The 22,968-nt window shown below is 41.7% G+C and overlaps 1 protein-coding gene across 2 annotated transcripts; it reads right to left on the minus strand.

Moving 5' to 3' along the window:
- Positions 1-1,017: 1,017 nt before the first annotated feature.
- dop1b (DOP1 leucine zipper like protein B) lies at positions 1,018-22,622 on the minus strand. 2 transcript variants are annotated; one of them, XM_032567426.1, is made up of 38 exons: positions 22,405-22,622; positions 18,514-18,690; positions 17,898-18,079; positions 17,617-17,787; positions 16,914-17,103; positions 16,727-16,825; positions 15,883-16,006; positions 15,664-15,773; positions 15,207-15,318; positions 15,005-15,125; positions 14,777-14,896; positions 13,968-14,067; positions 13,543-13,773; positions 13,160-13,461; positions 12,682-13,076; positions 11,863-12,134; positions 11,630-11,782; positions 11,382-11,482; positions 10,482-10,672; positions 8,810-10,397; positions 8,063-8,162; positions 7,780-7,971; positions 7,533-7,655; positions 7,327-7,461; positions 7,198-7,253; positions 7,000-7,104; positions 6,822-6,888; positions 6,552-6,711; positions 5,303-5,385; positions 5,079-5,188; positions 4,829-4,978; positions 4,482-4,543; positions 4,145-4,273; positions 3,909-4,045; positions 3,770-3,825; positions 3,538-3,681; positions 3,312-3,444; positions 1,018-2,333 (listed from the first exon to the last, which is right to left on the minus strand). In XM_032567426.1, exons 2-38 carry the CDS (start codon positions 18,649-18,651, stop codon positions 2,076-2,078), a joined length of 6,900 nt encoding a protein of 2,299 aa, XP_032423317.1. In that variant the 5' UTR covers positions 18,652-18,690; positions 22,405-22,622; the 3' UTR covers positions 1,018-2,075. The 2 variants fall into 2 exon arrangements, with proteins under 2 accessions (XP_032423317.1, XP_032423316.1); XM_032567425.1 differs by having other exon boundaries at positions 6,552-6,714.
- Between the last annotated feature and the right edge of the window lie 346 nt (positions 22,623-22,968).

Genomic DNA, 22,968 nt, shown 5'->3' on the forward strand with positions numbered 1-22,968 from the left:
TGGCACCAGCTCCAGCTTCCTGAGGTGTTGTGCAGATCAACTGTGTGGCAACATGGGACACCTGTTCAACCTGAGCCTGAAGCTGTGGGAGGCTTCCTGTGTGGTACCGGTGCCTAAGACCACACATTCAAAGGACCTCAGACTCTACAGGCATGTAGCTCTGACTTCACTTCTGATGATGACCTACGAGGGAGTCCTCAACTATCAACACCACGTGGTGAGGTCTACGTTAGATCCACTGCAGTTTGCCTACCAGCCGATGTTGCCATCGCCTACCTCCTGCACTGAGCTCTGACCCACCTGGAGAAGCCTGGAAGCACTGCGAGGATCATGTTCTTTGATTTCATGCCATCCAGTCAATACTTATGAGGGACAAGCTGGAGATTCACTGGTCACTCACAAGGCCGTGTCTCTTACAGTCTGGTCAGCAGCATGGGGGCCCCACAGGGAGGCTGGCACTGTTCTTCTTGCACTGCAAACTTCTCCATCAACTCCCCAGGCAGCCATCTTAAGAAGTTCTCTGATGACTTTGCTAGTCGGTCTCATCACAAGTGAGGACGTCTCACAATAAATACAAACATAAAACTCAGGATTTTGAGGACTAATGCAATTTTAAATGACATCCCTGTTTACATTTTTTTTTTTACTTCTTGTAAATAGTCTATTATACTTATGTAATTTTTTTTTACAGTCTTCATGTTCAGTTGCACATTTCTTTGGACAATGACATTTTTAACAACTGCAGTTAATTTCTTCTTGTGCTTTTTCTATGGTTTGCCTTTGTTAGTTTGGTGTTGGTCATTTGTCTCATTACTAAATATATGAAAGTACATATTATAGATTAATAATAAATGAATCCTTTTATTAAAGGAGCAGTTTCAGGTGAGTTTTCACTTAGACTTAAGCGACATGTCCTTGTCTTTTATGGAAATAAGTCACAATGGAGAGAAATTCTTAAAACTGATGATTTTTCAGTGCATAAAGGCAGAAGGTCAACAGAAATAAAAACAATTCACATCAGATTTAAAGATAATTTAATAATTACATTTGAGATTGATGTTTTTCTTTTCCAATATATTTTAGTGAAGTGAAATAGCTTGAGCCAATATCAGTTTTGAAATTGGGCTTAAACCTGCAAAATGTCTTAAAAGCACAATATACGTTAAAAAAAAAAAAAGTTTATAAACTGGTGGGAGTGCAATAAAACAAAGAGAACAAATAAAACAGAAGGTAAATGCTATATTTAATTGAATGACTTGTTTTTTTCCCTATAGCATCACAATTTGATGTGGTCCCTTAAAGATAAATAACTTACAGGAACATTCAGATGTGCAGGAAAATACAGACAGTAGTAGCTGTAAAGACTATGCTGGAGTAAAAACTAGGAAAGGATCATTTCCCTTGGTCACCAAAAACTCAAAGCATGAAATATGTCGACACACAGCCATTGTTTTAAGAGTTTTCCCAATGCACGCAAAGCACATTCCTTACGTTACTAATAAAAATGTTAGCATAAATTAAGAGAAATCTATAAGAGTTTATACATTCTTAAGACAGATTGTTACACCTGGAGAAACAAACTGCAGATGGCTAGTTCAGGAAAATAAAACACTAGTGGTGCCTAACGCAGTTCTTCACAGTAAGTTTTCTATGTGCTTCACTAAAATCTATTGACTCTACTACCACGGTCATAAGGTGCATGCCTTGCTTAGACAATAAGTAACCTGAATCGAGAATACCTGTCTGCTTTTACTGACGCTAAAAGCAGTAAGTTAGTGACGTTTAGCTGCGTTAATACCTCATCTTTGGACGGAAAGAAAACTGCATTCCTTCATATTTTTTCACATTAAAAGCCATGTGGAAATGAGTACCATGGATTCCCTTTGTTTGTTTTTTTTCTAGTTAAAGCAGTTCAGAAGTACATGTACAGATGTAATCAGAAAGATGACTACATAAAAGGAAAACACATTTTCAAAACCATCCCTTCACTAGAACTCCACAATACAACAAAATCACTGGTTGTGCCCATTCTAGGTCTTTTTTTACATGTGTCTGCAGCTAAAAAAGCTCAGTTTTTAACTCTCCATGGAGTCCAGGAACTCATTCTCAATAATGTCCTCCAGTCTGCTCAGAACAATGTGCGAACTGGCTGCAGGGTATTCGGCTATGGGGAAGTGGGCAGCAGGCTGGCCGGAGGGGGGAGGGGCCTGGAAGGAGCAGCAAAGGGTGCGAAGGAAAGGCAGCAGCTGGGTGATGGAGGACAGGGAGCTCTGAGTGAGGAGGGGAAACTCCAAGTTATCCGTGGAGGACTCCTCAGTCAGCCCGTTCAGTGCCTGAAAAAACAGGACACAGAGAGATTTGTGTCATTTCAAACCTCGAATGAATTATTATTATTATTATTATTATATTATTAATTAATTAATAATATAAAACAAAAAAAAAATCATCCTAAAAATATGTGTCATGCACATTCTGTCTCTCTGAGTCACTACTTTGTAGAACCACATTTTTGTGCATTTACAGATGAAAGTCTTGCTTCTAAACTCAAGCTTAGTCTCACTGGATTAAGTGAAGCTGCCAACAGCAAGTCTTGCCACAGATTCTCATTTGGGTTTAGATCTGTACTTTGATTAGTCAAAGTACAGATCTAGCTCAGATACTGTAGCTCTGGATGCTGTGGCTCTGGATGTATGTTTGGGTTGTTGTGTTGCTGGGAGGTGAACTTCCACTCGAATCCTAACCTTCAACAGGTTTTCTTCTAGGATTTTTTTTTATTTAGCTCCATTTATCCCACCATCAATTCCAAGTAGCTTCCATAAAAAAAAAAAAATCCCCACAGAATGATGTTTCACTGTGGGGATGATGTGCATAGTTTTCTGCCTCTTTGCATGTAAACCAAAAAGTTCAAACTGGTCTCATGTGATCAACATGTTTGCTGTGTCCCATATAAAGCTAATGTCAAACTTTTGACGAAACCTCTTATGGATTTCTTTCAGCAGAGGTTTTGTATTTGCCATTCTCCCGTAAGGAACAGATTTGTGAAATTCTCAACTAGTTATTGGCGTGTTGATAGATTTCCCCAGACGAGTTGTGGATCTCTCCAGTACTCTTTATGTTGGTCTTTAAAATAAAACTAATTGAAGTTTGTGGAAGTAACCAGGCCTAAAAATCTTATGTTGAGACATCATTTGACTACAGACGACTCTCCATAGTCAGATGCTTAATTTACTGTAGTCTCCACTTTATTTACACAAATGTTTTGGGAATAAGATCCAATCAGGTGCTAATGAAAGAGCAGCTCTGTAACTCACCCCATAGCGTTCCTGTATCCCTTCCAGCACTCTGACAACGTGTGGCGTGCATTCCCGTTCAAATTCAATCAGCGCATTTTCTGGACCACTGTAGCGGCTCACGTCCACCTCCGGGACAAATGCCCAACGATACCTGCAGGATAATCAATTAGATGCTTTCGAAACCAATAGCTTTACTAAACGTATCGCTGATGTTACAATGAAAGCATGTTTTCCAGTTCCCTACATCTGAAAGAGGGGCATCTTCTCTGGAGGAAAGGTCAAGGAAGTGTCCAGAAACTTGCAGGCTGACAGGTACATGTCCAACTCTGCATTGGAGAAGTTTACTGGTCCATTTCTGTCAAGTACCCCACGCACCACTTTGGTCAGCCTAAGTTGGAAACAAAGACTCAGGACTTATAAAATGAAAGCTTTAGTGCATTTGTGAAACATAGGTAATGATTTAAAAAAAAACTCACTTTGAGACGTCTTTCTCTGGCTGCAGAGATTTCTCTAAACGTGCAAATATCCGTATCTAAAAAAACGAGTTAAAGACAACATCTTCGTACAACCACGATTCTTTAGATCATACATGGCCCTCTCAGGAAGGAAACTTACAAGTTCTGTGACCATTATAGGCCAGAGCGACGTCAGGTGCTGGGATGAGATCCGCAGCAGGAGAACTCGGAACATGAGGAACATCTGGGCTGAGACCGCAGGGCTTGAGTTCATTCTTAAAGTCTCTGTGAGGCGTTCTGAAAGGAACCAGTTGATTTTTAACTTGGCTTTATTTGATTCTAGTTTGAACGTAAGTACATAAACCTACACTGATATCTAAAACAAAAGAAGCCCACCTTGAATAAGTGGAAGGTAGAGGTGGTACTGGTCGAGTTCGCCGCTGAACATTGCAAATGCCTGCCGTTTCAGCAGCATGGGTTTCTGGTCGGCACTGGTGAACAACTTCAGGGAGCTGCTCTGCATGGCTGTTGTGCAAATAAATACAGAGACAAGATAAATACAAAGAGTTTCAATTTGTTTCTTGCATCAAGTAAGAAGTTACAAATCCTCAAGAATATTGATTTTCTTTCTTTATCAATTCAATTCAATGTTAGCGGTTTGGACAGCTGCCCACCATATTTCTGAGGACAAAAATATTTTCTCAATTTCAGAAAGTCTCTCAATGGTACTCACCCATCAGGTCCTTAAACATGGTCTTCTCATGAGTCAGTAGATGGTCAATAATTGATTTCCAGCTATGAAATAATAAATTAGCAGATTTAGAACTGCAGACATAATAGATAATTGGAATTAAATGTGAAAATCTGAAGTATTCACATCACTTCAGAAAAACTCTACGTATTAACGAATCTGCTACATATGGCTTGCCAGCTGTAGTTTTAAAACAGCGTCACTTTAACAAGACTGATGGGTGGAGCTCATTCAACTTCCACATCACGACTGTCCGAGTTTTTCAGGACTTACAAATTTCCATACAGCCATTTTTATCATTTGTGCTTCCACCATATGCTCACACTCACCTGTGTGCACAGGAGGCATCCATGGTGAAGAACAGGGGGTCCATGAAGAGCTCAAACACCTCCTTCTTCCAGGCCCGTTTGGTGCAGGCGTACCCACTCAGGCTACTCAGCAGCTGGGCGCCTGCTGCAAAGCTGGGCATGTTGTAGGCACTACAGGACAGGAGCCCGACATAAAGGAGTCAGGTGACCCCAGTGACAGTGAGGCTGCAGGCATCAACGTGATTCACCATCAGTTGTTTTTTTTTTTTACCTGTGGTTCTTGAGGTAGGGGAAAACGTAATACAGGAGACGTGAGATAAGGGGAACGGCTTTTTCCTTCTCGTCGCTACGGTAGACCATGTCCAGGAGGGGCGCCAAGATCTAGAAGAGGAGAAAAAGACAGAAATATGCTTTAATAGCATGGAGTGAAATGCAAAGCCATAGTCCAATTTGCCTAAAATATAAATAGATAATCCTATGTACATAAAACCCCACCTCTGCAAGCAATGTGAGGGCCTGCACACTGTACACCGAAGGAGCGGAGGACGACACCATGGCATTAGCCTGAGTTACTGACTCTGGATGAAAAAGAAAGGAAAAATCAACATGTGAATATTATATAAAGCTTCAGTCAAACGTTAACATGCACATATCATTGACATAAATGTTTTACAAACTTTGGGCTTTTAATAATTTCTATCTTAGTCTAGCTTAATCCTTGGAGAATAAAGCCTGGGTAACACTTTATTTGACGGGATGTGCATAAGACTGACATGACACTGTCATAAACATGACATAACACCTGCCATGAACATGAAGGAGTCTTTATGAATGTCTATGACTGGTGTCATGAAGTGTCATTCGGTAAATAATGACACTTTTAAAGCAAAGTTGCTTTAAAAGTTGCATTGAAAGTCCATTAAAAGTGCCAAGTTTGCATTAAAGGGTCATTATTTACAAAATAATACAAAGTTGGTACTTTGAATGGACTTTCAATGCAACTTTTAAAGCAACTTTGCATTAAAAGTGTCATTATTTGTCAGTCACAAACACATTCATAAAGACTCCTTTATGACACCTTTATGTTCATGGCAGGTATTGCAAAATGTTTATGACAGTGTCATGTCAGTATTATGCACACCCCGTCAAATAAAGTGTTACCAAAACCGGTTTGACCAGAAAGCATTTGGTTTGTTCACGTGAGCAGTTTCACTCAAACTTGAAGGCGTCCATTTTGTAGAAGGAGCTTCTCTCTCTCAATCCATGTTGGTGCAAAACTGGCTTTACTGTGGACAGAAACACTAATGTCCCGCCCGCTTCCAGTTTATAAAGGACTTAAGCCTTGGTAGCTTTTTAAGGTTTTTCTTAACCTTCTACCCAATTTTGTTTCACCTGGGGATTACAGTTTGTGTCTGATCGTGAAAAGTTGAATGCGAGTTCCAACAACATGTTCACATCCAGTGGCGAAGCAAGTATTTACTGACCTACGTCACACAAGACCAACCACATCCTGTCATATACTGCCCCGTAATTTTGTAATAATAGGTCTCTTTTAAATTTAAATCTTAACAGCTATATCAAGTTCATCAGTGGTTCCGAAGATCTTTTTGACAATCAAGTAAATTTTTGGAATATCTGAGGGTAACAATTTGGGTCTTCTCCCAGGATTGGAAAAAGTGCTCTCAAAATCAAATAACCTGCTTGCACTCATATTAATATTATGTTTGAAGCATAAAAAAATTACCACAGTGTTCCCCGTCCACCTCTGTGTCATCCGGTTCTTCAGCTTCTACGCAAACCTGTGGCTGAACTTTGACCTCAAGGCTTCGGCTGAGCCAGCTGGTCTGCTCCAGAGACGAGCCTGCGATCCCACCCACCGTCTCCAGGATCCGCTGAGTCACCTCCTGCTCAAGAGTTTAATCAACAAAGCATCTTACCTTCATCTGCCTATGATCTAAGCAGAGCACTAGCTGCTTGCAGGTCTATGAAAATAACTAAGACTGTTGGATCTTACCTGCAGATCTTTAGAGTCTTTCTTACTGTCCAGGTTTGGGAGGCGGTTGACAAAATCATTTAGGATTCTGAAAGATAAAAATTCAAAAATTCAGACTCGAGATCATTCATGAATTACTGCAAAACCTCCAAAGGGTAGATGAAATTCAAAAATGTAGTGTGAATAGAAGAGAACTGACCCCAGCAGGAGGAAATGTCCAGGTGGCGCCAGGTTGAGCTGAACAGACTCCCTCAACAGGCTGAGGAGAGGAGCAACGTTTTCCTGCAGAGCCGCAGCTGAAATGCTTCAAAAAAAAAAAAAAAAATCAACAGATTATTGTAAAAATGAGCCAAAAGAGAAGAAAATTATTTTTTTTGATACCAAGATTCATCTTCACCTCTGGACATAGGCATAGCTGAACTGCAGCATGGGAATATCGACCAGCGTTGCCTTCTGGTGGGGAGAAATCAGAACCTTTAAGTTGAAAATCAACCACGGTAAAGGTCTTTAAAATCTGCTTATGTACCTGTTCCCCTTTGATCTGATGCGGTCTCTTCACAACCTCTTTGACCAAGTGGAGGACAGTTTCTATATTTAAGGTGTGAAGCGATTTTATAAGCTCCACGATGACCAGACGAGCCTCACTGGCCACTGGTAAAACCTAAAAGAAACCCAGAAAGTCAGTCAGAGACTTTCGCAAGACTTTAGTTTTCCACAAAGTTAGGGTCTTACTTTGTTTTTGTGTCTCCTTTTGCTCTTCCTGTTGCTCCACACTACTCCTACTGAAGCCATCAGCTGAATCCCATAATGTCCAGTTAGAGGGAGTAGAAACTGCAGGATCCGTTGACGCAAAATCTAATTAAATACACAAAAAAAAATGTATTAAATTCACATTGTGTTCTAGAATTAAAATGTTATGAAGTTATAGAGTCAGAAAACAGACGATGCACAAGAATCTCAACAATGTGCGTTTGTCCACCTTGGAGCTTTTGAAATACACAGAGGTAGAAGCATGTTTGCTGCTGTGGCCGGAGTCAGACGCACGCCTCTGAAACTCCTCCCTCATGACAACGCCCCATAGCAACGCCATGCTGCTGAGCATTTGCGGCAGCGCCTCCAGCACGGCGTTGCGCGCGTTACGGACATCCACGGGATCACAAGCCACCAGAGACTGACCAGAGAGGGGACAAAGTACAAGAATTCAATATTAAATGATCATAGATCACACAGCAGGTAGATATGTTGACGCAAGCGTGCCATACCTTTTTGTTGTCAAGGAAACAATAATGTGTGATGGTGGTCAGGCCTTCAAGCAGAGTTAAAGGGTAGTCCGGAGCGATGTTCTCCTTCCTGCCGGTAACGCTGACAAAAAATAAAATGAATAAAATATTTCAGAGGAAATTCAAGCAAAAACAAAAATTCTGTAAAGCAACTCTTTTAGTCTAAATGTTAAAATATATTGTACATGAACTTTAAGGATCATTGGGATATGTTCTAATTTATTCCCTTAATTTGTTTTTAAACAAATACAGATTTTACAAAAAAACCACATATTTCGACCAAAAGAGTTCCAAAATAACATAGTTTATGAATGTTTTATTAGAAAAATGACCACATATATAATTGAATTATGAATTATTGTTTCACTCAAAGAGAAATTTAAGCTCAACAATCTAAATTGGAAGTTTTTACAATAAATCAGAAATCAGAAACCATAATTAGTGGAAGTAATTCCCCAGCGCTTTCATGTGTCTGTGTCGTCATGACGTCTTCACTGCTCTCCATGATGGTTACCACCTCGGCCACTGCAACCAGCAGTGCAGTGAGCCTCCATCCAGTCGGCCAGGTATATCTAAGCTTACCGACCTTCCAAATTTTACATCAAAGCAGCCTTTTTGATATTGCACACACTGATATCGCTATGACAACTAAACATTGAGATATTCAGCGTTTTTAACACTTTTAATTTGCACATGAGTCGTAGAAACAAGCTTGTACGTTTAAGCTACCTGTGGTTCGCCTTCCCTCCCTCGTGTTCGTGGAGCTTCACCAGATCGTCCATGTTCCTGCAGATCTGACTGATGAGCGGCGACACGATGATCCCCAAGGAGCGCCCCAGGTACGGCAGAGAGGAGCACAGCAGCGACACCCAGTGGGGGTGCATGGCGTAGCCATACTGAGGCTGCAGGGCTCTTGCTGCCGCGGAAACAAACATCCCCTGCGCTGTGATGGGGTGGCTCTGGACATACTGCGCTGCTTTGATGGACTGCTGGAAGAGCACAGCGGTCTGCCACTCTCGGGCCAAAGGGGTGGAGGCCGGTGAGGATTCACGAGGGTCTCCAGGCTGGCCGGAGGCGCCGCTCACTGCAGATGCGACCCCACCCGGCCACACATGGTACTCCAGCACTATCAGAGCCTGGAGCAACTTTAGTAGCTCTATTTGTAAGGGGCACTGCTCCTGTCCTCCTCCCACACCCAGATTCACCAAACTCTCCTCCGATAGGCCTCCTGCCTCATCCAGCAGTTCGGCTCCTTTGGATGCTCCCTTGTCCGCCGCCTTCTGGCTGACATACATGGAGGCAGACAGTGAGAGCAGGGCATACTGCTGCACTTTACAGCAGGTCAGGAGTTTGTGGATGGATTCCAGAGTGGCTTTGCTGCACTCCTGTCCTCGTACTGTGAAGCAGAGCTGGTTCACGATCCGAGTGAGCACCGTCACGCTCTTCACCTGGACCTCCATGTTGCCTTGCAGGTCCAGGGGAGTCAGGCTCAGGTAGGATGGGTAGTGAGAGCGCAGGATTTGCAGGCAGAGCGACACAAGCAGTTCGACAAGCAGCGACGGGGGTCCAGAGGGGGAGGAAATGGGAGACAGCAGGCAGCCGTAAAAGCACCTTCCGTCCTGAGCCTGCTGGTGGCGCTGCAGGAGGTTGGAGACCAGGTTTAAGTGAGCAGCAGAGCTGGTGTCCAGCGAGGTGCAGCACAGGGCGTCCACTAGGTGGCACTCGGGGCTGCTGCGCAGCAGGCTGTCGAGCAGCGCCAGGCCCTGGAGGAGACGGCGCCAGCCGCCCGCCGCCGCCGGGTACAGCAGAACATGGCGGAACAGAGAGTCGATGGTTTCTCTTTTCTCTCGCTCCTGCTTCAACAGGCGAGACCTGGCCATGGCCTCCAGCTCAAAATCCTCCTCCTCTTCACTCGACAGCGAATCGGACGCCTGTGTGTGCTCGGACTCCACCCTCCGCAGGCCGTTCACCAAACCCCCCTCCTCGACACTGCTGGGCGGAGCAGAACCGGAACTGGAGTTGTCCGTGGAAACTTGGGCGCCGCTGGTGTCTGCCGACTCAGTGTGTTCACTCTCAGCCTCCTCCTCTTCCTCCTCTTTGACCTCCTCTTCCTCTGTCCCCTCACTCTCGCTCCTTGACGCGGGTAAAGCCTCTTCGGGTTTTTCCGGCTCCGGCCCACTTTCCAACTCGGCCCACAGAGCTTCTCGGTCCACAACATCCAGGCTGCTTAATGTTGTCACATCAGACGCCACCATGTCTGCCGGTGTCCGAGAGGTTTTAATCAAACTCCTTCTGCTGTTTAACAGCTTCAGGTTACCTTGAAAACAGCAAGCATATCAAGTTAATGACACACACGTTCAATCGAGAGAAACTCTTCCAAGGCAGAGATGAATTTGCGTACCGGCCGTGAGATTCTGTTTAACGCTCTGGATGGAGCAGCGCTGGGTGGATGGGTGAAGGAGCAGCAGCAGAATGGGCTCCAGGATTCGGATCACATCGTTCAGGGACAGAGCTCTGACCAGCCAGCACTGAGCGGCCGCACTTATTGAGCCATCAGCCGAGGTCAGGCTGTCCACTACAACACACAAAGACCTGAAACATCACAGAGGAGTTGAGAGCAAAGAAATTACTTACAGCAACATTTTTCAGATTTAATCAAGTTGTTTGGATTTTATGCAATACACGAAAAACAGTCAGAACTGAATGGTGAAGTCGAAGAAAAATTAGGCGTGATTTTCTAAATTATATACAAATGCAAAAGAAAAATGCTGCATGCTTATTCAGTCATCCTCGGTTGAGTCACCATTATTTTTAAAGCTTTGCACACAACAAAGGCTCAGTGGGATAAGGTTGAAAGTGACAATGTGCCTTTATGCAAGGCACAAAACCCCAAGTTGTCTGCTGAAGTATACTTTACAGCCTAACCTTGCTGTAAACTTCTCCACAACCTGACCCGTCTTCTGTCTCTGTCTTTAGATGCTGGTTCTGTTCCATAATGTTCTCTAACTATCCTCCCATATATTTAGAGAATGTCTGTGTATGTGGAGAGGTAAACTCTACCAATCAGGTAGATAGATAAATACACACAAATGGATTGGTAGCATGCCAATATGTCAGATATGTGCAGATTAGGCAGTAATGAACTGTTTGTCGTGGCTGCTTGACTTTTGTTCCCATCTGTTGTTTTATTCTACTTAAGTGTTTTTATTTTAACACTTAAAACCTTATAAGAATTATTATTTTTTAATTTAGTGTACTTATTGAATTTTTTGCTTTATGAACAAAATCCGGGTGAACTGACCGGTCAAAGGATCGACTCAGAGACATGGTCCTGTTGCACTGAGTCTCCCGGGTCAGGTGCCACAGCACGGTGAAGCGGTGCAGAGCTTCCAGACGGATCGCCTGGGAAGCGAAAAACACACAAACTTTCAGTTTTTCTGATCATATTTACAACTCTTCTTCTGTTAGTTCTGACTTTCCATTCGGCCATCAATGATATTCAGAGGACAGTGGAAAAAAAAAACAAAAAAACACAACAACTGTGTGAACCTTGTCTTTGTGCAGCAGTGCCTGGCAGATGATGTCCTCACAGATGGAAGCTGAGGGAGCCAAACAATGCAGCCTGTAAAACAGATCCACACAGGAAACGTGCTGCTCTCTCTGCTCGGTGTCCAGTTGACTCCACAGGACCCGGGATAACCTCTGGGTTACAGCAAACACACACCTTAATTAGGGCCTTCTCCAAACAGTCACACCAATAGTTCCCCTTTTGACAATCTGACCTGAAAGAAGTCTGTGTTTTCCTCTATGGCTCGGTGCAGGACTGGGTAGATGGGCGGCACGCTGACCATCTGCAGCCGCCCACTCAGAGGGTTGTTGTCAGAGCTCTGGTAGCGCCTGTGCTTGTCCTCAATGACCAGTGCTAAAGACTGGGAGTGGTTGATGAGCTCCAGCAGGGAGGCCACGGCGGTGTGCTGAATGTTGTAATCCCTGGACATGCAGCACAGAATCATCAGGGTCCTCAACCACACCGGGAGGCCGTCCACGTCACTGCCTGAAATAAGTAGGAAGAAAAACAACAGCAATATTTCATGACTTATTTATGGGTCAAAGCATTTTGAAACAGTGTTGATTTACAATAATTTTCAAAAGTATCCATACTGCCTAATGTTTTCCACATTTCCACATTCCACACACAAAGTGGTGCATTACTGAGAGGTAGAACAAACGGACAAAGGATTTTCAATATTTTTGTTGGTGGTGGCATCATCATTATATGAGAACAACAATGAACACGATGGGTAGAGCTATGACGGGATGGTTTAAAGCCATTTTATATATAAAAAACAAAAAACTGGGCAAAATACAAATGCCTGCAGCACTTTTCAGGTTGATTTTGCAAAGATTTTTGAAGCCTTGCATTTATTTTTACCTTTTACTTCACAACTAAACACTACTTTGTGTAGATTTGATCTGAAAATATCAAGTAAATGCATTGAAATTTTTGATTTTAACACCACCAAATGCAAAATAAAAACAAAACAAAAACACTCAAGGCATATACAAAATTTGGCAGGCAGTGCCTCTGTTCACATGCTGACCTGAGTCTCCAAACATGTCTGTGTAAAGTGCTAGCATCTCCTCCTCGCTCAGGTACACAGGAAAAGTGGTGCTCTCCAGCAACAGGTGGCAGGTGGTGACAAAGGTCTGTCGACAGGCCTCAGAGATCTCAGCTTTTCCTCGGGGCATGTAACCAGCTGCCCAGTCCAAACACAGTGTGGAGCCACGCTCCTTTTTCTTTTCCGTTGGCGATGCCGAGGGCTGAGTGTCAGGCGAGACGCTGGCTTTGCGTTTGTTTGGAGTAAACAGCTCAGACAGTTTGTGTTTAATTTCATGTCTCCTTAACAGAGACTTCTGATCCCCAGAGTTGGTGCTTTGGTCACGCTGAGGCTCTGGATCCGGACCTGTAACGTCCTCCACCTGCACCAACAGGTATCTGAAATCAAGGTGGAAGAGTAAAAATGTTTAGATGACTTGCATAGATTTTATCAAGCATCTTCATCTGGCTCTGAAGCTTACCTTGTGGTTATGAAGGCCAGGATATCCTGCAGACTCTGCGTCATGGCTTCTACACTCCCTCCCCTTCTCCAAACTCCATCGCCGGCTTTGCAGGTTCCGTTTCGCTCGGCCTCTGTGGGCATTCCCAGCTGCAGGTGCTGCTCTGAGGGGGAAGCGCTGACGCCCAGTCCGCTGTCTTCCGACCTCAGAGTTGAGTAAACCCCATTTGCAGGCTCGGCTTCACCTCCTTGATCCTGCCTTTCCCGCTCATCTTCCTGATGTCCATTAATGCTTCCATTTTTCTCCCCCTCATTCTGTACATCCTTGATAGGAAATTCTTTATAAGCTTTTAAAACACCCTAGATTGGTGCTTACTTACAAAAAAAAAAAAAAAAAATCCTCACCTTTGTGGTTTCATCCTCTGGTGAAGCCGACTCCCTCTCCTCTGTGTTTGCTCCTGCATCAACATCCATGTAAGATACAGGCATCTGGATCTTACTCAGGACCTTGAAGCACACTCGCAGTCCCTGTGTGATGTCATCAAGGGAAATTGAGTCCATGTGACGGTGCAGGCTCTGCAGCATGATGCCCAGCATGTCGGGAAGGAACAGTGACTGGATGTCGGCATAGAGCTCCTGTGAGAAAACACAAACATGGTGCAGCATGAGAAGCTTCTATGAACGTTAAATAGTCAGATGATCAGTATTTATGGGTAAAAAATAAAGAAATATTAAACAAAGAGGAGGCAAATGACTGAGAAATGCTTTTAATTTTGTCTGAATTTGGAAATTTATTTATTTAGCTACTCTTGAAAATGTGTATTAATTACCAGAGGAAGAACATCCAGAAGGAAAATGATGAGGTTGGACATTTCCGTGACCGAGGGAGCCGTCTGACCGTAGTCCTGCTCCGGAGGATCATCTTTTTCACTTTAACAAAAACACAAAACTGGGATTCATTTCTCTGTACAATAAAAAGCTGAAAACACAACCTGACACACATGCTCGATCTCATTTTATGCTTTAGTTAACACACAATTCCTATCAAAATACAAATGTAAAATTCTAAATATGATTAGAAATGTAATCTTTCACACTGAAAAATGTGTCTTGATATTGTTATTGTGATATTTCAGTCAAATCTCTGCATACAAGGCACACTGGAAAACGCAAGCTGAAACTGACAGAATAGGATTTCAGATAAACCGAGTCAGATCACAATAGGTTCTGAACAAATTCAGATCAATGTGTCGATAAGAGAAACTTAAATTCATACTGTGCATAAATGCATAAAAAAATTACCACCTCTTTGTTTAACTTTAAAACAGAACAAAAAAAAGAAGATACAATGAAGAGCTATGACTCTATAAATATTTTCTAACTCTATGTTATGGTGCAACTCAAACACTTGTTTCTCCAAACACAGCATTTGTTAGACACTGTCCACATACTTGACTTTTAATCTGTCTGAACGATTGGTCTGACTTGACTTTTACCTCGAGACATGTGTTGTGAATTTGAGCTATATAAACATGCTCCCTAACTGAAACTGAATTGAAAATATAAATGTTTATATATTTGTTTTGTTTACAGTGAAGGAATTCTGATTGCAAAGAAAGATTTAGTGTGACTGACAAACCTGAGAGATGTGCAAAAGCGCTGAGTCATGTACTCCCAAAGATATTCACTGTTCAGGGAGCTCACAAGCATGTTCACTGTCTTTATGATATCTGACGCATTCTTGTTCTCTTTTACTTTACTGTTAAATGAAGACAAGAAAGAACATCTTTTTTCATATTCATGCTACAAAAACTATAATTTCATTCTTAAAAGGAAGCATGTTAATTTCATTCTTCATTTTTCTCACCAAGCCAGCTGGTTGGCTGAGCTTCCCGACTTTGGGGTGTTTTCCTCTCCAATCATCTCCAGACAGTAGCGCTGGAAAGCTCGGACCACCTCCAAAAACACGCAGCTCAAGACAGCTGGACCTGAGCACAAAAAAAAGCCATGTCAGCGAAACAGGTTGGAAACCATTTAGCATAATAAGGCGCTTCTGCTCGGCTCCGTACCTATCTCGGGTTTATCGAGCAGACTGATGATGATGCGAAAGGGTCTGAGGTATGAGATGACGCTTTCTGGGTCGCTGTCCACCTCCTTCTGTTTGAGGATGTTAATCAGAGCCTGAAAACAGAAACCACAATAAATCTACTGACGTATTCTGGTTTATTTTATTTAATATTTTTGTACTGTAAAATAGTTCTGAACAAATGAGATCAGGAGAAACAATTGTTAAGGGTTCATCTAGATAATATACTTTAAAATATTGGACCTGATAATGGAAAACAATATTTAAATGTTGCTGTTTCTAAAATACGTTTAACACAACATGTGCTTTTAAATTAGTTTTGGTCAATTTAGGATAGAGAATCCATTCGTTTTTCCTTTACCAGTCATACATGTAGCCTTACAAAAGTCAGGAGCCTTGGTCTTACATTACATCTTATATGTCTACCAAATAAATCAAACCTTCACAAGATAATCTTTTGAGTAAGTGTTGAAGTAGAATGCGGTGTGCTCCTCCACGGTGGTGGAGAGCGTGGGATGTGGCGCCACCATCCCTCCTTTAATGTCGGTGCCTGAAGAAACAAACACAGGAATACAAACGTCAATGAGAACAAATAAAATATTTTCCTTTGCCAAACAGCAATCCGATTCATTACTAATTTATATCCTTAGCTTGAGGACCTAGGAGCCAGGCGTAGAGACGTCTGTTGAGGGACATGTCTCTCCTGAGCAGAGTGAGTAAAGCTGCAGACGCCACAGTGATCATGTCTTCAGCACTCAGAGCCACACTGGGCTCTGCTGGGTCCTAAACCAACAACATACAGAGTTAGCTGGGGAGCAGTAAAGGATTTCTGGAGGTATAATTATCATTTTCATTGGAAAAGACCCAGACATATGTTGAAATCTGTGGCTTTTATTAAAAGCATATCCATAATACATAAAGAGAACTGAGTATGCTACTTGATTCAGCAGGATTCAAGAAGAAGATATTAGAATCAGTTCCTCTAGGTCAGAGGCCATAATGCTCAACCTTGAGTGTTGGAAAAAACATGTAGAAACACCATTCTGGGTTCCCATAGTGAGGAGCTGTTTTTAACTCATTAATTCATACGTGAAGTTATTTTAATTTGCTTTAATTCAACAAACCCAATTTAGCTACTAATAAATGTACATTTAGGTTTAGGGTAAACAGTGTGACAGCAAATGTTTTAAAGGATTTTTAAAATAGAGAACAACTGAAAATTCATCCTGGAAATGAAACCATGGATGGATGAAGAGTCACCCAGGTGCTAAAGGTGAAGTGTTCCTGATTAACTTATCCATAGACAGAGAGAGCACCTCTATAAAGGCTAACAGATGTAAATCAATAAAATGGCAGAAGTACTTCCCTATTAAGATAAAACCAATGAACAGAAACAAAACATTTCTCCGAATGAAGAAAAAAATATAGATTTAGGTATATTTGTAACACATACACACAGAGGAACAAAGGAGATTCACTTTGGTGACCAACATTTTTACCTACCAGACATGTTGCAAAGGGGAAAAAGTATAGGAGGACTTCAAGCATGTTCCTCTGCACCAACACATTTGAATCTTGCAGAGAAAGACAGACTGACTTTATCTGGAAAAGCACAGAGAAACATAAAACTTAAACCGGGACTGTCAGGGAATCAAACATTCACTGAAGGAGGACAAACGTGGACACCCACCACTGCGTGATGGCCGTAGCCCAACATGTAGGTCTGCTGACTTAGCGGGACCATGCGATCAAAATGTGTGACCACAAAGACTGAAGCGGGCAGCCGCACCATCGGGGTGACCAGCATGCTTCCCCACAGGGCTCCGTAGAAGACCTGCTGACCCACCAACAGCGACAGCTTGACCAGCAGAGCATCAGTCCTGAACAGAGGCAGAGACCGAAAACAACAGAATGTGACTATATTACTACTAAAAAGGATGAATGCAATTCTGAGGGATTTCCATAATTCAGGAACTAAAGCAGCGTAGAAAATGCATAGTTTAGTTTCTATAAGCCTCATTTTTCTCTTATCTTTCTATACGAGTACAAGTAGCACAAAATATCAAAATAAATGCAACTTTATCATGCTTTATCATTAGGAATCATTTCTTTAAGAAATTAAGAGGAAGTTTGTGTTGCATTCAGTGAATAACCCTTTGTGGTATAAAGATGATTTTAGATTGTGAAACTGGTATGTCCATTGCCTTGAATAGAAGGGTTTCTGTTTCTACTGGCCTCTAAAAGAAGCATCAGGGGTCAGTCTCCGCCTTAAGCAGAAAAAATCTTGACGTCTTATTCAGTAGTGATGGTAGGATGGGCAGATGGAATTTATTTGTTTGATCCATTTTTTTAATTTTAGAGGGGGTAAAAAATTAAAAAGTGTTCTTATGGACCTGTCGTAGACCTCCAGTCCTTCTTCCAGACCAGGTAAGAGTCCAGTTATGAAAGCTTGCAGACTGGGAAGCAAAGCTCTCTGCAGTGGGAGATAGTAACGCTCATACAGCGTCAGCAGAACAGGCTTAACTGCCATGGCTGCATGACCCAGCAGCGGGAACAACCCGGAACTGAAAAAAAACAAAACAAAACAAAATGCATGAAATAAGTCAGAGTGAGAGCGGTTCATAGCAAGGCCTTGATTCTTCTTGCTGAAGATAATTTTATCCGGTTCTATTACCTGTAAATAAACAGATCCTTGGCCAGCCATTTTGTGCCAATGATTTTGAAGATGACCTCATATGTCTCCAGAGCCTTGAGGTGAACGCCGCTGGGCAGAGCCGGGTGCAGGCACTGGGCTAGACGCTTCCCTATGATCAGCCTTTTGGGCAAGAGCGAATAGCGAAGGTTACTCTGCAGGGCCTGGGGAAAAAAAAGAAACCGTAAAAACAGAGTACGAATTTCACCAAAAACTCCACAATGAGTCAGAAATACACACGTAACAAATTTTTGACTTAATGTAAGTTTTATTTAAAAGGTTGAACATCTCTCTTCCTTGTGTGTGTGGTTTTTTTTTAGCTTGAACACACAGGGACACTCCAAAGTCAATATTTGGTGAACAAGGAAAAGAAAAAGAAAAAAACACAAGGGCACCTTTATTCTTCATAAGAAATCATACAAAGACTTATAAACAAAAAGAGGATGTGACAACACAAAAGCAAACCTCATCCATGACCTCACAGAACTGAAACGGATCTAAGCAAAACACCAAAGAGGAACCAATACCTTCTGAGTTAGTGCAACAAAATGGACCCATTAAAATTCAGAGTAATGGATCCACGTGTGCCATACTGCACCTTATTGAGCTTTCCCAGGGACGAGATGAGATCCGCCCACTCACTGGACGACTCAAAGTTTCGCAGCGCCTTCTCAATGACCGCCGCGTAGTTACGGTATCGGTAGTCATTCTGCAGCTCGAGCTCCTCGGGATCCATGTTGCACCGGTTTGATCACACCATGTTCTTAGAATACATCTGAGGGCAGATAAGGCAGGAGACAGAAAGTCAGCGACATAACCCGCCTGTCTGAAACCTGCCTGATTGCCCTCTGTCTGCAAGGCTTGCTTAATACAAATAAAATTAGCTAATTAGCTCTGAGGCAGCGGACATAAAGGCACGTATTCATGACTGGCTGCTGGATGGCGGACTGACCCGTCAGTCAGTTCCAGGATAAAGGAATTCTAACATAAACTGAGAGGCAAACATTCCGAAAAATACTTGCCAGGCAAAAAACAAGAATAGACTTTTTCATTTGCATGCCCGGCATCTTTCAGTCTTCCTCATATTTTAAAGAAAATACTTACATATTCAGCTGAGAACTGTGGCATATTTACAGGCTGCACAACCACAACAATACCTCTAAATTACAACAAGAACCTCATTGATGATGTACTGAAATCTCCAACTAGTCATTCTCTGTGGGCTGATCAGTATTAGTATCTACATCCACATAAACAATGCAGCATATAAGCTTAACTGTGCATTTAAGGAGTGTATTTTATTAGGGATCAGGGTGGTAGGATTAAAGAGACACAGACATCTGGAGTCTTAAGGCTTTACAGCCGAGAGGAAGAACAGCACATGGTCAGGATAAAGCTGAGCAGAACGGTAATGAAGTGCTGAGTAACCAAATCATAATCAATGAGAAATATCTGATTAAAACAACAGTTATTTACATGTAAAAATAATGCAACACTTTCTCTCTCAGATATGAGACTTGCTTGGCTGCTGGTCATTTTCTGTAATAATGTTTTACAGTTTTTATCTTTCTTAAATCATGTTTGAATACTATAGAATCACAATACCGATTTTTTACACCAGATATCGTATTGTGAGAATGTTATAACAACCCCTGACTTTACAGGGGTCTTTAGCCTGTAATATTTCTTAAGAGTCAATGCCCACAAACAAGAATCTTAACCACAATCAAAAGAAAGGGTGTGTAATAAGAAAATAATATACAGTTACATGAAATTATATATAGCCTCAGATTGAATTAGAATAATGCGACACCTAAAGTCTGGGGTGAATCTTAACCTCATCTAAAGATCCATGCTCTGTATGTGGAGAAACGTTGCCCTATGTGAACAGGACACTTTGACATCAGCATAGCTGTCCTCTCTGACACCCAAGAGGTTTTCCACTATTGCTTAGGTAAGAAGTAAGTCAATAATACAAAAACAAACTGGCAATGACATTAAATGCATAGGTAATGAACATTATACTCAAGCAGAGACATTTAAAATGTGAAAATGTGAACTGGAGTGAATCTGGGGTTTGTGAATGACGTATTTATGGCAAATCAGCAGCAACTTATTTAAGTGTGTATATTAACAATCCCATTTGAGTGTGTTAATATACAAGGGGTCAATCTAAAGACGAAGCTCAATGTTTGGGGCTTGTAAAAGTGGATGCAAGCTTAGAAAACTGTCTATTCCACTTTGGTTAGCTTAGCTTTCCACCTCTTGTGTTAGGTTGACCTTCCTATTACATGTGAAGGTCTGTCATTGCTTCAAAGAAAAGAGCAAACAGATAATGTAAGTGATTAGGCATATCTTCCAACTGACACAATCTGGTATTCAGGCACTTCATGTTTCTATGTTTTACTCAACAGTTTCAGATACACAAAAGTGCTTGACGTAAGAGCAGAGATGTGAATAATCCCTTACTTGTCGTCACATAGTTTTGATCACAATGCTTCTAGTTTTTATTCTTCAGAAAATGAGAAGCACACATGGGGAAAATGCTTATTCACAGGTGACAGATTGATAAGCAAATGGTTTTAGCCTTAGCGGAACAAGATGTACATTCTCACTTCCCTTACTGGATGTAACAGCAGAACTGACTTGAAACCAGTCCCTTCTATGTTGCATTGTACAAATATTGATATTAAAGCCCAGTGTGTTTTGTTAAGATTTACTGTGACAGAGCAGAACAAAGTATTACATGGCAGTGAAGTAGAAAAAGGATATATGGCTTTCAGTTTTTGTTTGCTTGTTTTTACACAGACGAAAACTTGGAAAATTATGGCGCATATTTATATTCACCCTTCCAATACTCACAAGTAACATCAAGTCCAATCAATTGCTTTCAGAAGTTACCTAATTAACAAACAGAGTGTGCCTTATGTAATTTCAGAATGCATGAGCTGAGAGGACATTATTAAAGGAACAGAAATATGAAGACTATGAATTCACCAGACTAGTCATAGAGATCTTTGTGAAGAAGAAGAAGTAAGGAAGTCAGGCTTTTAAGAAATTAGGTCAGGATTTGTACATTCCACAGAATCTGTTTGATACTTCATCTAGAAACAGTACAACTACAAACCTATCAACACTCAGCTGTCCACCTAAACTAGCTGGAGAGCAGAATTCATAGAACTAGCCAGCAGGAACTACAGTGATCCACAGCTCAAGAGGGATAACCTGATGGATAGGAAAGAAATTATGCATTCTATAAAATGCAGGTGAGTGAAACAAAGCCATTATTGACAGAAAGCTCAAGGAAGTCCCATTAGCAAATCACTAAAAATCATGTAGGGGAAACAGCAAACATATGAAGATGATACTAAAATAGTACTTCATTGCCTACACGCATAAAACTAGCAATGCATATCATTTAACACACCACCAAAATGGCAAAAAAAATGGTGCTAGAACTATAATGCAGTGAGAATGGAGCTAAACACAGGGTAATTCTGAAAGACATCATGTCAGAAGACTGGAAACTGGGATGGAGGCTAAGCATAACCCCTGAACTTGCAAAAAATACAGATGAGAACATTTTCACCCTCTAGATGTTTGCAGCAAAAAGTGGCACCACAACAACATCAACTCAAGGGGGCTAAAAAAAAAAGTGACTACTACAATTTTCAGATTTTTTTTCTGGTATTTAAAATAGTATCCTTTTCCTACCGCTGCACAACTGTATACTGCTTGTCCTGTCACATAACATCTCAACATTGTTTACATGTGGCTGTAAAGTGGGAAAAAATGTGAAATGAGAATAAGATAAGATAAGATTTATTGTCATTGTCATCAACAGATTACAACGAGATTGAGATTTGCTCAACTCGAGTTAAGATGCAGGTTATGTGTATATTCATAATATACAAAGATAAAGAAATAAATAGTACAAAATGAGAAATAAATAGACATCAGAAGATGGTTGCAGCGCCTGGAGGTGTCGCAACAGAATTTACATTTTTAACAAAGTGGTGTCAAGAGCAGAAGTTCTTATGCCTTTGAATTTAGTGCCATGATTGCCATCGGGTATACTTGTGCAAGGTGCTGTTGATGCAGGTGTGAGGCATTGGACTGTGTGCTTTGAGGGTGGACGCCGAGCAGCCGTGTCACCTGACTGACACCACCACTACAGCAGGCTTAAAGTGCTGGCGGATGCAGCCAAATAACAGCTGGCCAGAGAGTACTGTACCATCAATGAAGGATGCTATTATGTAACATTTCACAAGCACTGAGCAAAGACTAGGAAGAGATTAGTAGTCAAATTCTTTTTGCATAGAGCTAGCTTGTGCTACTGATTAAAGTTGGGAAGGCACACTGAATGTAAGCCAGTTTCTTTGTTTCTAAAAAAAGAAATGGCAGCTTTCTAGCTACAACACACGCTGCTTACTGCTAACAGCCAGCGCCGTAAACAAACGCAGGAGCAATCAGGTGCATCATGACTCACCGACAACTGAGAGAAAAACCACAGGAGGCTTTAGAGCAGGACCGGAAATCTCGTTTTTGACGGACTCATCCTCCAAACCCAACTCCCCGCTCAAAGAGGATTGTTATCTGTGGGGTTAACCATCCGTGGAGAACCAAGGTGGTTGGTAGTCATAGCAGGGCGGTGATCCTCCAACTGTTCAGCTGATCCTGAACCGACCGCGGCCCGCACTGCTCCCTCTTTCACACCGACAACTGGGGGTGACGTAAGAATATTATGATCAATAAAGTAACTATTTAAGTTCTAGCTTCTATTGTAAACCAAATATTCATATTTTACAGTACATAACATAGCAAAACAAGACCAACTGGAATTACTGTGGCTTTAAAAACAGAGGCAGAAATAGGTTATCACAAACCTGCCACCCCTCCAACTTTGGTATGTTCCAGGATGTGCCATGTTGACAAACCTCTCACCTAATCGTCAGAAATTTCGTCATAAAATTTTACACAGCAGTGTGCAACAAAATATTAAGAGTATACATCTATCATACATGATTTTAAAATGGGTTCCTGTATATTTATG

Source organism: Xiphophorus hellerii, chromosome 7 (genome assembly GCF_003331165.1).
Source record: "Xiphophorus hellerii strain 12219 chromosome 7, Xiphophorus_hellerii-4.1, whole genome shotgun sequence".
Taxonomy (NCBI): domain Eukaryota; kingdom Metazoa; phylum Chordata; class Actinopteri; order Cyprinodontiformes; family Poeciliidae; genus Xiphophorus; species Xiphophorus hellerii.